Source organism: Crocodylus porosus, unplaced genomic scaffold, assembly GCF_001723895.1.
Source record: "Crocodylus porosus isolate Cpor-Errol unplaced genomic scaffold, CroPor_comp1, whole genome shotgun sequence".
Classification (NCBI taxonomy): Eukaryota; Metazoa; Chordata; order Crocodylia; family Crocodylidae; genus Crocodylus; species Crocodylus porosus.
This window is the reverse complement of record NW_017728924.1, coordinates 13,329,101-13,345,752: the sequence shown is the minus strand read 5'-3', so window position 1 is coordinate 13,345,752 and position 16,652 is coordinate 13,329,101. Positions and strand designations below refer to the sequence as shown.

At 43.1% G+C, this 16,652-nt stretch overlaps 1 protein-coding gene across 1 annotated transcript; it reads left to right on the top strand.

Moving 5' to 3' along the window:
* Nucleotides 1-489: 489 nt before the first annotated feature.
* LOC109313686 (ras-like protein family member 11A-like) lies at nucleotides 490-13,928 on the top strand. Its single transcript, XM_019540362.1, has 4 exons — nucleotides 490-865; nucleotides 2,275-2,331; nucleotides 5,933-6,015; nucleotides 11,951-13,928. The coding sequence occupies exons 1-4, from the start codon at nucleotides 721-723 to the stop codon at nucleotides 12,416-12,418; spliced, it is 753 nt and encodes a 250-aa protein (XP_019395907.1). The 5' UTR covers nucleotides 490-720; the 3' UTR covers nucleotides 12,419-13,928.
* The last annotated feature ends 2,724 nt before the right edge of the window (nucleotides 13,929-16,652 follow it).

The following is a 16,652-nucleotide window of genomic DNA, read 5'->3' as shown; positions in this document are numbered from 1 at the left end:
AAGAATGAAAAGTCATTCCTATTGTTTTTTAGATCAAGTAATTTATTAAGATCTAAAGCTGCTCCTCTTGGAAAACTTGCAGGATACCAACCCTAGGTATTTACGCTTCAGTACTTCTTGCCATGCAAAAAAAGAGTCCATCCGCTTTAAAGGATCCAAGCTCACAATCTGGATAAAACAGTCTGTGAGAGCAACAGAGAATACTGGATCCAGTTGAAAATCCAGAGGGTGTTTCAACAGACAAGTTAGAATTATCCTGAATGGAAATTGCCCAAACACCACCGACTCTATCTTGCTGGAAACAAGCACCATGAAGACTGAAAATGCAGAAGGATGTCTTCTCAGCAAAGAGCTACAGACTAGCATGTAAAACAGGCAGTGAAGAAAGATAAAGCAGGGGAGGGCGTGTGGTTCATGTGAGGCGCACACTTTCTACCCCATCTAGTGGAATGTCATGTTTTGACTTCTGATTGGCTGAGGAATGTAGGAGTCAGTTTTCACTGGGGGTGATCAAAAAGTTTCCCTCTGCTTTGCAAAGTTGCTGTCGGAGCAGTCGTTGGAAAGAGGAGGCCAGCTGCTGGGATATCCTTCTGCAAAGCTACTTAAATGAAATGAGAGGACTTCTTTTTCCAAGGATTGACTGCCAAAAGAAGGAAAGAAGCTATTTTCCCTCTCTTCTCCCCCAACTCCCACTAGACTTGATCGGCTCTTGTTTCTGGCATGCGTCTCACCTCTCAGAGTACTATGTCACAGTATTCTGCTAACTTCATCTTGCTTCCCATACCAGAGTATCCTGTTTTGGACTGTGTGCCCAACAAAATCATCAAGCTCGTTGTACTGGGTGGCAGCAACGTTGGCAAGACAGGTAAGTCCACGGAGTAATCCTGCTTTCTGCTGTATTTGCAATACCCCTGGGTTTATATTTTATGGTCAGATTCATCCAAAGCTGTATATACTTCACACATAATAGCTGATAAGCTTTTAATTGCAATTTGAAAAATGCTCTTTTTGGTAGCAGGTCAGATGATCAGAGAAAGATCAAAGGTGAGGTGGTGCGTTGTGTCTAGTGGACAAGGTGCTGAGCTAGGTGTCAGGACACTGCTCGCAGTTCTCAGCTCTGCAAATGATCTACTGTGTGACCTTGTACAAGTCACTACACTGCTCTGTGCCGCAGCTTCCCTTTGACGTAGACAGAAGTAATACCGTTCCTCCTCCTGTTGTAAAGCGCTTGGAGGTCTATGGAGAAATTGTACTTGAAAAAGACTTGACATTTTCAACATTGCTTTCCACAGGGAGATTGGGAAACTAAGTGAGAGAAACTTGAGTTGTAATTTCTGAGCATGGGTTTTGTGATTTCTTAACAAAGCCACATTTTGTAGGGCCAGACTTTGTTTTACTGTATGAATACTTACTAGCCCTCAGTAAAGTCTGTAGTTGATTTGGATTTGAAGAAACCACTTTTGTATAGAAATAGGAATCAACTCATCAAAGATAGTACCATAACCAAGTTAATCAGCATATCAAAAGTGACAGAAATGACTGTTATAAATGAAGTCTGAGACAATGCTATTTGCAGTATCAGACTTCTCATTTACAGACCAGTAGATTAATTTCACCAACTAATTTGTGATCTGTGGGCATGAAGGGCAATATGGAAATGTAAATTACTATTAGGATAAAAGAGATTGTACTTCTTGAAAGGGAGATCAAAAGAGACAAAAATGTTTCTTCCAGCTTTCTCACCCAAGGCTGCATGAAGCCCTCACAAATTAAGATGAGTGAGAAGTCCTAATTCACTGCAAAATGATCATTTTGTGCACTCCACAAGCAATTTGTTCAGTGGATGACATTAATAGATTCATAGATTTTTAAGGCCAGAAGGAATCCTTAGATCAGTCTGGCCTCTGATATAGCACAATCTAGATCTTACATGTGGCATTGTAAGTAGTCAGAGTATTGTAAGAGTTTTCTCTCTTTTAATTTCTTATCTTCAATCCAAGTGGCAAATTGAGATAGCCTTATAGTTTTACTCTATCAATCTCACCCCTTGACACCCAAGAGACAGCTTGCGGTGCAAGGTGCTGTCATGCATTGGAGCCTGGTCCAAATCATTTTCTAGATTGATAAAGACAAGTCTATTCAGGGTAGTATTTAAGCAAGTGACAAAAGTTAAGCCTGATCCTGTAGCAGGTCTGCCAGGAAGGCATTATATGCATTTTGCAACGATCGATCTCAACTTAGATTAAAGGCCCATCTTTTTACCTTGTTTTGCAGCCCTGGTGGTGCGCTTTCTCACTAAAAGATTTATTGGAGACTACGAGCCCAATACTGGTGAGTCTGCTTCCTCCTGCAGCATTACAGATGGATTCCATTTCAAACTACTGTATTTTGCAACTGCTGCATATTACAGAAAAGCCAAGCACTGTCAGATGTCCACGAGGCACATATTTTCACTTAATTGCCTCCGGCTATGAAAACAATAAATCAAAGTCTCATTATTTATGATCCTTTTAGCCTAAATTTTTTCCCACCCTGATGGAAAAGGATCAGAGAAAAAAAGATTCACATGGGGACACACCTTTATTGAAAAGCAGAATTTAAAGAATGCTTTATAAATTGACTGAACAATGGAGGCTGGATACTACCCTGCTTATACACCCCACTGAAGTCAGTGGGATCACACAGGGTGTGTAAGCAAGCCAATTGTTTTATACCGTGGGCTGGGTATGTCAGTGCTGGGCTGGGAGGGTGAGGGGAGGAACGGCTAAATTAGAGTCCTCTGCCCAAATGCTAGTACAGTAGCAGTGCAAGCTGCCCTGGGTCTGCTAGCTAGGTTGTTCAAGCATAACCTGCAGGAAACATCTCAAACCTATTGAACCCTGTAAGGGCCAGAGACCTGTGCAATACAAGATCCACTAGCACTGCTCACACACAGGCCAGTCAGCATTGGGTAAGTTACTGGGTGAGGCTGGATTCATACTAAAGGCTTTGTAAATGTTTTGTTTTGGAGATGCATCTTGAGTTCAGAGGGATGAGTCAGATATAAGGATGGCAAAACCAGAAGCTTTTGATCCCTTGGACGAGTGACTGCCCTTTTCCGCTGACCCTAAGGAGCCTTGATAGCTCAGTGTTTGAACTGCTACTTTATGTTTTCCTTCACTTTTTTACAAGACAGTGTCAATGGAGTTAGACCCCTGGAATTTGCAAGATCTTTATCAGAGATAGTGCTGAGAACTCCATGCTTTTCCCATTAAGTTACCAGCCAAACAGTCATCCTGCAGCGGAAACAAGGATCTGAAGTGGGTGGTAATATATCTGTAACCATGTGACTGTTCTCCTGTAACTGGATATAAGGCAGAACACAGTCACTTTCTGGAAGCACCCTCCCCATTTTTGTCTATGCATGACAGAGCGGAAATAGTATGTTTGGTTTTGGGGAAGGCCTCTTCCCATAGAGTACAATTCCACCTTAACATCTGCTCTATTTCTGAAGTGCTCACAGAGAGGCTACTCGTCCAACACCGTTTCAAAAGGTAGAGTTTTAATGTTGGACCAGATGCACTGAACTTTGCCCTGGCAAATTTCCTTACATCATGGACATTTCTGTGAGCTCAGCTTTTTTTTTTCCATTGAAACAAAACCACCTATTTCTGTGAACCAAATGTTAAGAGATGATTCTTACAGGGGCGATATACCGGTGGCCCTAATTAGTCTCTTTGTTAGTGGTCTGAACTGAGGCCAAGAACTGAATGAGCCCCGATGACTTCTGAGGAGAGGCTGAGGGAACTGGGCTTATTTAGTTCAGAGAAGAGAAGACTGTGATGGGATTTAATAGCAGCCTTCAACTACCTGAAGGGGGGGCTGAAAGAGGATGGAGCTAGAGACTGTTCTGAGTGGGGGCAGGGGACAGAACAAGGAGCAACTGTCTCTAGTTGCAGCAAGGGAAGTTTAGGTTAGATATTAGGAAGAGGGTAATAAATCACTGGAACAGGTTACCCAGAGAGGCTGTAGATTCTCCATCCTTGGAGGCTTTTAAGACCTGGTTAGACAAAGCCTTGGCTGGGAGATCTACTTAGGAATGGTCCTTTTTTGAGCAGGGGGTTGGACTAGATGACTTCCTGAGGTTCCTTCCAACCCTCATTTTCTATGAGTCTGTGTTTCTAAGACTGAACTCCCTCCTTTCCTGGCAAGGGGACACCTCCAGGTCTGGGCTGAAACAAACCACTAAGGCACTTGTATTGGGTCAGTGCAAAGTGTTCCAGACTCAATGTGGTGGCTTCAGTCCTCTTTATATCAATGTACCTAGTGTTATGTTCTAAAACAGGGGTAGCCAACCTGCAGCAGGAGTACCACAAGTGGCATGGGTAGCCTCTGTGTGTGACATGAAGCATACCAGTGAGGGAACAGGCAGCACAGTGGTGGATAGGGCAGAGAGAAGAAAGCAGAGTAGCAAATCAGGCAGAGAGCACAAGGCAGAGAGCAGAAAGAACAACAGATTCAGTATGGGAAAGGGGTCAGAGTGGCAACTGGGGAAGGTGCAGGGCTAGTATATGGCACATCTGCCAAAAAGTTTGGTCCACACTGTTCTAAAGATCATCAAAGAGGCTTCAGTCTCCAAAGCTGTCATCCTGACAGCCATGAATGTGTCACACAGCCAGAACCTAAGCTTTCCTTGCCTTTTTTGCACCTGCAGTTCAAACCCTGAATCAGCAGCATAACTAAGGGTGGAGGAGCAGGACACCAGCACCAGGTGCTCACTTAGAAGGGGCATAAACATTATCCCCAGCCCCATGGAGTCTGCGGCCCAGTAGTAAGAGACACCCCACAGCATTGCTCTTGCAGCAGCACCAACCAGTGCACTGAGACCCTGATGCTGCTAAGAGCAAGAGCTAGGGAGGGCAGAACAAGCAGTGGCAGCTGCAGAGCAGCTGGGGACTGTTTTGGAGTTCCCCACATGGGGAGACCCCCTCCCTCCTCATGTCAGACCTGTGCACGCCACTCCCAACTCTCAGAACCATGCCCTGCTCCCTGCCACCCTACAGGGTTTGCCCAGGGTGCAGCCCTGCTTCTTACACCTCTGCCCCAAATATTAATGGTCTTGATAAGAGCTTTGCCAGGCTGGCAAACTTGTATCCAGGTATTGCTCCCAGAGCCAAAGTGGCTCAGATAAAATGGAAGAACATGGACCCGTAGTCACTCCTGCTTGGGGGGCATTCAAACCAAACTCTGACTGCTCAAGTTCTGCAGATACCAACACCAAAACCTCAGCTCTGCCACCTTAAAATCTAGTCATGTGCTCCATTTCCAGTACTCTGTGTATCGGACATACTTTCTCTTTCACTTCCAGTGGAAATGCATAGAAAACTAACATATCTTCCTTGATATTTTGGATGGCAATTAAAAATACAACCTAGCACCACTGCAAAAAGGTGACACTCTGTTGGATTGATGACCAATTTAAAGTAGGCACAAATATTTCACTTGGGTTTCTCTTGTTCCAAAAGGAATAATAGACCTGGGGAAAGAGGCATCTACCAGACCATAGCAGGCACAGAGCAGGCCATAATGTAAGTTGCCCGAGAAACTGTAGGCCAGTGTTTGCTGCTATCAGGAATAGATTCTGCATTTAAAATAATTTTATAGCTTTTTTAACATCTCCCCTGAAATAGTCTGGTCTGATTGTTCCATCCATAAAATAGCTCACAAAGAAAAAAACTGATACAGCCCAGGGCGATGAATGTCCAGTGAAGGAACAGTTATGATATGATGTTACTGTGATAACAATTCACACAACACAGGAGGAAACTTATCTCCCTGCAAAGGCCTAGCATGTACCTAAATCCCATTTACGTCTTTAGAAGCTGAAATAGTAGATGTTGATTGGACTGACTCTTTATATGTGCTGCCTCTCATCATCTTATTTTTCTACCAGGAGCCTTGTATTCAAGAAAATTCAACATAGACGGAGAGCAGATCTCCTTACAGGTGCAGGATACCCCTTTTGTCTCACTGGAGGTAAAAACTCTGCTTGATGTATCTGTACTTTAGAACAGGTGTTGTCTGACCCATGTGGACCGCAAGGGGTTAAGTTGCACCCTCTGGGCTCCTGCCAGGCCACTGCTTCCCACACTGCTCCAGCTGCAACACAGACTGAGTATCTGGGTTCCCCGTCCTTCCTCTGGCTGCTGATTCCTGCCTCTGCTCCAAGGAGCAGGGCAGTATGGGGGTGTAGGGGGGGATTGTGTCCACACAGTACAGTGATGCAAGGAAGGTATCAGCCTGGGCACAGGGTACAGCAGAGAATAGGAGGAGCGTCCATGTGGTACACAACCCGGTGGCCTGAGCCTTGGCTGGTAGCTTGTGTAGCAGGTGCCCCCCACGACTGATGTGGCCCCCTGGGGCTTAGAAGTTGGACAGTCCAGCTTTAGAACACAGTTAATGTCTGCATTCAACATTGCCAACATTTGTGTCTCTTCAATGTGTAACTCACTGTGAGAAGAGATATGTCTGAGCCAGAAACTCAGCTCTAAGTGTGACCTTTCCCACTGGGATGACCTCTCTCTTACCAAAAATCACCCCTTCAGGGAGCCACAACAAGTGTATAATAAATGGTTTTGTGCAGCCCAAGTTTGAATAGACACAAAATTGCTGGCTTGATCTATTTGCTGCCCAGGCACTCCTGTCTCTGAATGAGCAGAAAGTTCTCAACAGCCCAGTGCCTGACCCGGATGCTCAGGTCAGACCCTTCTCGTCTTCCAAGGAGAATCTCTTTTCTGCAGGCAGCCCTCTTTTTTCTGACGGAAAAGCCTTTATAGCAACTATACTAAGTGCTAGCGGGGCGCTTCTAATGTCTGTATTCATCCCTCTTTTTCTAGTCAGGCGCTGGGGGTGTATAATCCTCTTCACGGGCACTTCCCCACAAGATTTCAGGAAATAACAGATATAATTTGTGGCTATAATCATGTCCCTACAAGTGAATTTCTAAGCAGATCCAAAAGAGGTTCTGGGGTTCTGTTCTAGGGGATCCAATCTGGAGGCAGAACAGGATGGTAACGTTTTCACAGAACCTGCTAATTCAGTGAGATTTTCTTTCCTTGAATGATACATATCTCATGAGATTTTGGGTCAAAATTATGTGTCTTTTCATCATTGTCAGACAAAAGCCATAACTTTGGTTTGGCCTCAAACCCACTCAAAACTCAGGTTTAAATGAACACAGATCTGGCCCCCCAGAAATGCTCATTCTCTGCCGCATTCTGTATCAAGTCAAGCACCTAAAGATCCTGATAAATTTGCACATGCCCACCTGAAATTTCTAGAACTGGAAAAGGAAACCTCATGCACCCTGGGTTTCCATTTTCATTTTCTTTGATGGCTAAAAGTTGGTTTAAATGAAAAGCCAAAAGCCCTAATCATATTCGTTGTTCTCTGATGCCTTGTAGCACGTGAGGGGGGAGGTGTCTGCCAGTCATTTTACATAAGACATTATTTACCCTGCCAAAAAGCAAGCAAAAGTGGAACCAGCCATGTCTTATGTTTCATGAAACCTCCAAAAGCATGCTAGAGGCTTTGTCAGGTTTTGGGGGGGAGCAAAATCATCGAATGGTTAAACCAGCATTTTCCCCAGAGAAATATAATTTTAAAAGCGTGTATTTTTCTAATGAGGCAGAAGCCTGCACTATAAAACAGTATTTGATTTTGAAAGGAATTCTTGCTCTACTCCTAGAGCTCCTGAGTGAGCAAAACAAGAATAAAAATGCATGCACCTTTCCTTTCTGCCAGAGATAAACAGAGCCTGAACTTGAAGAGTTTTGAGTTCAGTTGAACCCATGATTTTCCAGTGGGCATGAAAGAGCTATCCTATCCAAGCCAGAAGGTACTTATCACATAAAGTTAATGGAGTTAAACAGCTTTCACTGGTATTTAAGCTTAGGTAGTGTCTGCTTCTTTCCCAGACTGGAGGAAGGGCATTTCGTGCCCAAAGACATGTCTAACACCTCCACCAAGTAAACCTATTTTTAGGTTTACTAAAAATATTATAAAACAAATCTAGCTTCTCATATTTTCAGAGAATGTAATTCATGACTATGTAGGAGTCTGTTAAACTTTTTCTGCCCCACTTAACCTCAAAATAAGTAGATTTTGCATTACCTGGGTGTGGAGGTGAGTCTATTGACGCTATTGACAGGAATTAGGTAATGTCACCAGGAAAGCATGATAAGCACCTTGTAAAGAGAATCCCTCTTTCACTCCCTCCCCACAACAGAGGAATGAGGCACATTTACTTCTCCCTTTCTCCTCAGATGTAAGATACATTTTCAGATTTCCATATTTTAACCAGATCCAGACCCTGGAAGCAGGTCTCGACTCTCCAAAGTTCAACTGTGATCCCCGGCACCTCATCCAACCCTGTTTTTAATATCATTAGGGGGAGCTTCAGGTCCTTTGTCCCAGTTAAAGGCCTGCCCTGTTTCAACAGTTCCCACAGAAGCTGCTTATCTTGAATATCTTGTTTGCATCAACTGATGTCTATGAAGTGATTTTAAGGGTTTGTAGCTGAACTGAGCCATCAAAAGCATGAGAATGTGTTGGACTAGGCTGTGCTTACGTGTTCTCTGATTAGATCCTTAAGCAGCAGTGAGCTGCTTGCACTTTCGGAGCGGGGTGCAGTGATTTCTGCATTTACTCAGGATTCTAACCACACCGGAAATGTTAATGTTTAAAAACACCAGAAGCAAATAGATAACTGGGCTTGTTTGATGATTAATTGCAGCCTGAACCACACAAGGCTGGTAACAGTGCATGTTTCAAAACTCATTTTTTTTAGGAGACATTCTCATAAAACAGAAATATAGCTTGTTACTCTTTGATTTTCCTGAATAAAGCATTCCACTGAGGATTATCACATCCATCTCCCTGCTGTCTGGGCCCAGCTGTAGCAACTGAGAACTTCTGCTTGTTGAAGTGTTCTGCGTGCATTTTTTTTTCTAAGGCCATTTTCAAATATTTGTTTATAGCAATTAGGTTATTTCCCCCCCAAAAAATAATTTGATGGTGGAAGGGGAGCAAAGGGACATAAAAGGATGATAAATTAATACAGACAGTAATACAAGGCCCCCCTCTCCCCGTACCATGCCAGGCCAGTGGGCTGCTCTGAAGCATCAGGGGAGATAGCACTTCTTTTCATCTCAAGTGAAATGGCCAGAGTCAGGATCAATTCATTCTAGGTGTGGTTTTCCTGTTCCCTAGAAACTGAATTTAGACCCAGAAACTCATTTCTGAGTCATAAGTAGGGACCTGTTCTAATAACCTGAAAGTTTTATTCCATGTAGAGGTGGTCCATAAATCCAATAACCCCTAGTACACAGGGAAGAAAGTACCAGGGCACCACTGGACTGGTGATATTGTTCTGGGCAACCTGTGACTCCAGCACTAGAGACATCCAAAGATAATTTGGGCTCCAGCATGACGGCCATATGAGCTGAAAGCGGCAGAGGGCTAATACATTTTCTGAGTCAGCCTCCAAGCTCACAGGGTTTGAAACCCATAGGAAAGTTTTCACAGGCACAAAGGACACTTAGGTACTGAACTCCCATTGACACTGGGCCTCTAACTATTTATGGGTCTGGAAAAACTCTCCCTCTGAAGCACGGCTTTCTCTTCTCTTACTGCCCGAGTGATCAGCTGTGACATAATGCATTTTACCCATCAATTTGCACCCCAAGTGCCCGGAGTTGGGCTGCCTAAATCCATATTTAGGTGCCTAAATAAGATTAGGTGCACTGTTTTGGGCAAGTGCTGAGCACAAACATATCTGACTGAAGTCAAGGGAAGCTGCAGGGAGGGTGAAGGGACTTAACTTTGTTCAGCCAAGTCTGAACATTTCTGACAATGCTTTGCTCTTTCATTTGACAGTATCTGTAAGCACAAGTGTCAGTGTTTTTCCAGGTGTTTCATGCAGGAGGGAAAGAGAAAGAGAGCAACCACCTGAGTGACAGATAGGACAGGAGAGTGGTTTATGTCTATACCACTTCCCCAGCACGCTTGCGAAAACTATTGAGAACCATGTCCAGCCCACCTGCTCCTGCTCCATGCATACCAAACATCCACAGCTAAGGTAGCAAAGCTGTCCTGAGAGCACCCTGGGCCACCCCTGCTCTCACGCTTGTTGGAGACAGAGATCTCAAAAGCAGCAACAAACACTCTCAAGGCAGCTTCACTGCCTTGTCTCCACCTTTGAAAGCTGCAGAGGGTGGATCGCACATGTTTCTCTACAACACCCTCAGGAGCCCCATGGACACAGCACAGGCATGCCCTTACTGGCAAGGAGGATCATTAGGGTTCTGCTTTATTTTGGAGAGATTTCTTTTTTTTTCCCTTCAGGAAAAGCCCATCCAGCCTGTTAGGCTGGGTCTGGCCTACAAGTCCTACTTCCTTCCAGCCAATTTGCTGGCTGAGTATCTTCAACACCATTTTGTACAGAGAAAGTTATTCATATTGGCCCACAAACACTGATGGGCTTTGGACCAGACTCAAAATGCCTGCCCTATGTCCAGCTGCTGTTGTGTAAGGTTTCCAGAATAGAATTAGCCAGTAATAAAATGATGTGGCTGGATACTGCAGGCAAGGCTCCAAGGGCTTTTAATTTCCTTTGGCTTCAGTAACACCTGAGTGTGCCTAGCATTGAAAGACATTACAAGGACTTGCATATTGTTTCCAAAGAGCCTGTAATACAGTGGTTCTCAGCCTCACTAGACTCAAGGCTCCCCCCCATTACTTTTGTGAACTGAGTGGCACCCCCCATTTCAAAAGCTCATTTGTTATAGTGCTTAACTCCTTGCAGAGGGGCCAGGTTAGGTGGGGGGGGAGGGCAGGGGAAGGGCCAGACAAAGAGATCCTGGCCCGCCATTGTCTGCTTACCTTCTCACTTATCTCATCACACTTTTTGGGGCACCTTTCAAAGGCTCTTGCAGCACCCTGGGTTAAGAATTTCTGCTGTAATATGAGCAGGAACATTTTATCAATCCAAGCATACCAGACAATAATCCATGAAGCTGATGGAGTCACAGCCCAAGGAGGATATACAAAGCAATGGATTAATTCAAAAGATCTCATCTTGAGTAGGGACTTGATCTCGTCTCCCAACACACTGAATTCCTATGTATTGGTGATTCCTGTTTGTATCTGGTTAGGAACAATGATGCAGCTATGGGTACAACTGGACAGTGAAATATATGACACAAAAGGCAGGTAACAGGAATTAGGAGCTCTGTTACTTCTCAGAGAGAGTAAGCAGCAACAGGGCCCTGTTTATTTTCAGTTCCAGTAATCAGTCACGTGAAAAAGTAATCCATTCCAAAGTAAATTTGAGCCCAAATAGCACAAGAAATGTACTGACAGCAAGATCTAGTAGACAGGGAAAGAACCTCCCCAGGGAATCTGTAAAATCCCCTTGTTATAAACATTAAACACTGGACTGAAAAAAAGCACTAGGAAAAGTCCTGTAGGGGACAATCCTTCACTTAGATAAGTGGGTTTAGAATAGCTGACCTAACAGTTTTGGGAGGGGAGGCTCTCGTTCTAACCTTTATGATTCCATTTATCAGCCCTGATAGCAGGGCAGCTGCTGAATACTGATTAGCACAAGAACAGCACAGAACAAAAAACATCTTAAAAAAAAAAAATCAATGCTTTGACCATTTTTAACTGCTTAACATCTGCCCAGTCTCTGCCTTAGTTTCTGTGCTGCTCCATTGTATTAATCAATCTATTGACACACCAAAGAAATTTGTTCTGTAGCTGATGCATCCAGAGATGCCTTTGTCCCTATATGAAGCAGCAGCCACAGGGTGAAGCGGAGCAAGTGCCTGCTACCAGTGCTGGACGATCACTTGTTTCTATCTCTTCCTCCACTCTGTTTTCTAACCTCTCCTCTCTGTTTTGGTGGCAGGATGACAATGACAACATCTGCTGCCAGGAGCAAATAAACCGCTCAATCTACTGGGCAGACGGCTTCGTGTTTGTATACTCCATCACGGACTACAACAGCTACCGGCTCATCCGGCCCTTGTACCAGCACATCCGCAAGATCCACCCCAATGCCAACATTCCTCTGCTTCTGATGGCAAACAAAGGGGACCTGTTGCGAGCTAGGCAGGTGTCCTCCAAAGAAGGCCTCCAGCTGGCCAGCGAGCTGGGGGGCACTTACAGTGAGGTGTCTGCTCGGGAGAACTGTGAAGGAGTGCAGGAGGCCTTCCAGCATCTTTGCCAGGAGCTCAGCAGGATGATCGGGAGCTGCAATGGGGAGAAACGAAGAGGGCTCCACCTCATCCGACCCAAGTCTCCAAATATGCAGGACTTAAAAAGACGTTTGAAGCAGGCTCTCACTTCCAAAGGGAAATCTGCCACCACCCTTTGACAGCACTGACAGTAGTTCAGAGAAGCCAGCAAGAAAGCTAGTATTTGTATATTTCTGGGCCGTAACTCCACAAGTTCATTGGGCTTTTAAAGGTCTTGATAACAATCCTTCATTCCTTCAATACTTATAGAACGAGCTTCGATGGGCAAAAGCTTAGAAATGTTGTTTAAAAAAGTACTGTTAGCAGGTCAGAAGCTATCTCCTTTAAAAAAAAAAGGCATGAGAAGCAAGGATTTGCTAGGATGATATCTTTTATTGGACCAGCTGTGGAGCTGGAATACAGTTAGACAATTTTTCGAATGTCTTGCATCTCTTTGCCTCTTGCATAATTTCTGGACCATCATGACTACAACATCACTCTTACACAATTTTTAAAAAGGACTTTTTAAAAGTAGCCTAAAATTAAACAATTAATTCCTAATATTAAAAGAAGAGTTTGTGGGGGGAGGGAGTTGTTTTGGGATGTAAATATTCCCAAACACAACTAGTGATTTAAAGCAAAACCCCAGGAGAATGAAATAGACTATATTCAGGAAGTGAAACTTACCTGACTACTTTCCTCTTCTGTGAGACCCAAGTGAAACGGGATTCTTCTAAATGATAGCAAGAAAGGAAAAAAAAAACCCATGAAGAAGGTATGGTTGTAAAACAATCATAAAACTGGGCTGGGGATTCCAGGGCAGGCATAGTACCTGAAACTATTCTAATATGGGGGGGGGGGAACACATTAAGGGAATAGATTTTATGTTGATGACATCCCTTAAAAAAAAGAGAAACAAGCCCTTCCCACAGATCACATTTCATTCATAAGATTACTTTTACAAATTAAAATAAATTGCTTTGTTCAGTTTTTGTGGTTGGAAGAATTTATCACTATTTTCTTGGCCCCAAATTTGCCAATGAACTTTTAGATTTTTAGATGGAGTCAGACCATGGGGGTTTTTGCCTTCCTCTGTAGCAGAGGGCATGGCCCTCTATCCAGGATCCTTTGAGCATATATGACAACATTTCATAGAAGCAGGACACTGGCTTCCACAGTTCCTCTGCTTTATTTGTGGCACGTTATGATGTTAGGTCTGTGCTGTGTCAGGGTTGATGATAGTCTTATGTAGAGTTTAGATTGTGGTTTTTATGGGATGGTTTGGATAAGTATGATCCTGCCCCAAGAAGGGGGTTTGACTAAATGACCTCTGGAAGTCCTTTCCAGCCCCACTTCTCTATGATTCTGTGATTGCTTCTGAAACACTGAATTCCTCCATCAAGCATTAACAGAAACTCAAATGCAGACCAATCTGCTCAAGAATAGACTGTACTTAATACTTTCAGAGGCATCCGCATTACCAGTCCTTCAATGCACACTTCACTGTCAGCATCTTACCATCTTGTTTCTTGGAGTGGACATCTTACAGTGTAGCTTTCATCACATGATTTTTTTTAAAATAGGATTTAGTTTTCTTAGCATTGTTTGTAGAAAATCCAGTTACATGTAAATAAAGTTAATTCATCCTCAGCCTCCTTCCCAAGCAGCAGGAGCCAAGCCTGTTACGTGCCATTAGCCTGACTATAAGTCTGCGTGTATGTGTGTGTAAACAAGGTAAATCTGCAGAGCCATAGAGGAGCTGCTCTATTATCCATGCACTTTATGCAGAGAAGGCTTATGAGCGAAGAGATGGATCAAACCACAGGAATCCAAAGCAAATACGAACTTCCAGAGAACTCCAGAGTCTCTAGCGTTGGGTGACTGGTTTGTATTCTGGGTAAATTAAGTAACTATGTAGATATCTTTATCTGATCCAACATAATCCTGATGCTTTGGCATGCACAGAGCTGCCCAGGAATGAATGATTTGAAGCAAATTTGTGAGTTAATCCAAGAGAGCAATGCCTCACCTGCAATGAAAGCATGGTCCCATCTCTCTCTAGTGCTTCACAGGAAGATATGAAAGAAGGGATTTATGTTGCATTTTTCAAAGAAAGTATCAGTGAAGGCTTGGCAGCCTCAGCTGCTTTTACAATATTACTGAGTTAAAAATTACTTGCCTAAGAAAACCATGGCTCCATTTTTAGTCAGTGCACAGCTTCTTATGGGCATCTTTGAAGCAGAGGAGATTAACTGACAAGCAGTCATGCTAGGGTGGCCAGGGGTGAAAGTGTATATAAACCAAAGCCCTTTTTTTAGTAAACAAAGCTATTTGAGGCTATAAGTGAGGTCTGGCCAATTTTATGGCAGCATTGACAACTCAGAGGCATCCATCATGCCATTCTTAAGGCAGAGTGAAAAACAACCAGGCATAGGCATCAAGCCAAGATGTAATAATTTTTTTTTAACAGGCTGCCCCAGAAATGTGCAGGACCATTAAATGAAATAAACCTCAGTGAATTATATTGAAACACACAGCTTATGTGGGGTGTATGTATGTGTGTGTGTATTTATGCATTCATATCCATAGAACTATAATTATAATGCTGAGCTAAATCAATGGCTTTTACATACAACAAGCAGCAAGAATATCAGTTTAGTTTGGCATGTATAAGTATTAACAAAGTGCAGTGCTTGAAAAAGCTGCCATTTATTTTGCTTCCCTATTTAAGGAAAGCACTGACTAAGTTGGCTAGGCACCAAGATTCACCTTCACCCACATTTACATCCTGTTTAATTTGTTTTGCATGGCTGCTCATCTGGGCAATTTTGTATTCAAATTAGTTTTAAGTCCATAAATGAGTTTCTTATCACAGTAAGGAAATAAGTTTTGTGGGCAAAAGGAAAGAGTGAATTCTGTATGGACACAGAAAAGAAAACATCTATAAAGTTTAGGTCATCCAATCCTGGATTGTAACTAATACCACACTACTTCTTCTTTGCCCCATGGCTCATTAACAGTTTGATATTGAGCTTTTTGTTGGTTCATTGCAGGCATTTCAATGATGTGTCCATTAGTACAGTTACTTAAATGCCTTAAATAACAGCTCAGATATTGAATCTCTAACATAAAATCCAGCATACAGACCCACAAATGAATCAGATTACAGAAATGCATTGGCCCACACTTTTGAACAGTAAACAAACATGATGCTCTTACTGGTGGATAGTAACTGTTTCCAGTTTGCAAAAAAAAAAGGGCTAAATTTTAGATGCTGCCTGGGATTTTCAAAAAAGCCTAAAGGAGCTAGGTGTCAAATCCCATTAAATTGCGTTACAAATTGTTCTCTTAGCTCTAATCATGTGTTATTTGGTAGTTAGGGCTAACATTTTCCAAAGAGCTGAAGTGACTTAGGAACCTAAGTCCCATTTTCAAAATGGGTCAGTAAAAGTAAGGGTTTTCACAACAGACTCCATATATTTCATGCTTTTATATCCTAATCAGGACTTGCTTCTGTGCATGCTTAAACAACTGACATTTTTTCCATTTCTTATAATCTTATAATCTAATTCCTTCTCTTGAGATCATCATTATTACTACATATAAAACAACACGAATGGCAGGGGAAAGCCTAACTGTAGATAACACCCCCCAAAACCCTGAAATGATTAAGTCATCTCCTAAGTAGCAACATGTGGCAAATGTTAGTTCTGTCACAGAAAATTGGGCATAGGATTTCCTTTGTTCATTGACCAACGATGACATGAAACCCTGCAGTAGCTTGAGTACTGGTTGTGAGCCAGTACATACCGTATGCTGAAGACAATAGAACAGAACATTTTTATTAGTGATGTAGTTCTTAAGTACTAAAATACATGAAACAGGCCGCCGTCTCATCGGTCCCAAGCAGTACTGAGAACAAAATGGATGATGAAGCAAAGTGGACTGTTTAAGGATGGCAAAAAGGGACAATACAGATAAGAAGTTCCAGCTTCACCAAAAAAATAAATTTCTGAAAGTGTTAATATAAAATATCAAAGATGTTATTCAGAGCCCAGTTATGGATTAGTGTCAGTAGGCTGCAAAGAAGTGGTCTGTTTTAAGAAGATTGAATGAGAGTAGGTGCTTAGTCCACAAGGGAACAGACTGGGGCCATTGGACCAAATCCTGCACTCAGTAATACTAGGGTAAAGCCAGCTGAACCCTGTTGATATAATCCAGGGGTGTCAAGGACATGGCCTGCAGGCCAGATCTGGCCCATGAAGCCCAGGGTGCCAGTAGTATGATGGGAGGGGTGGGGGAAGAGTCAGAAACAGTGACAGAGTTTGCACCCTGGCAAGCCCTGGCTGCTAATGCTTTAAGGACAGCAGCTGG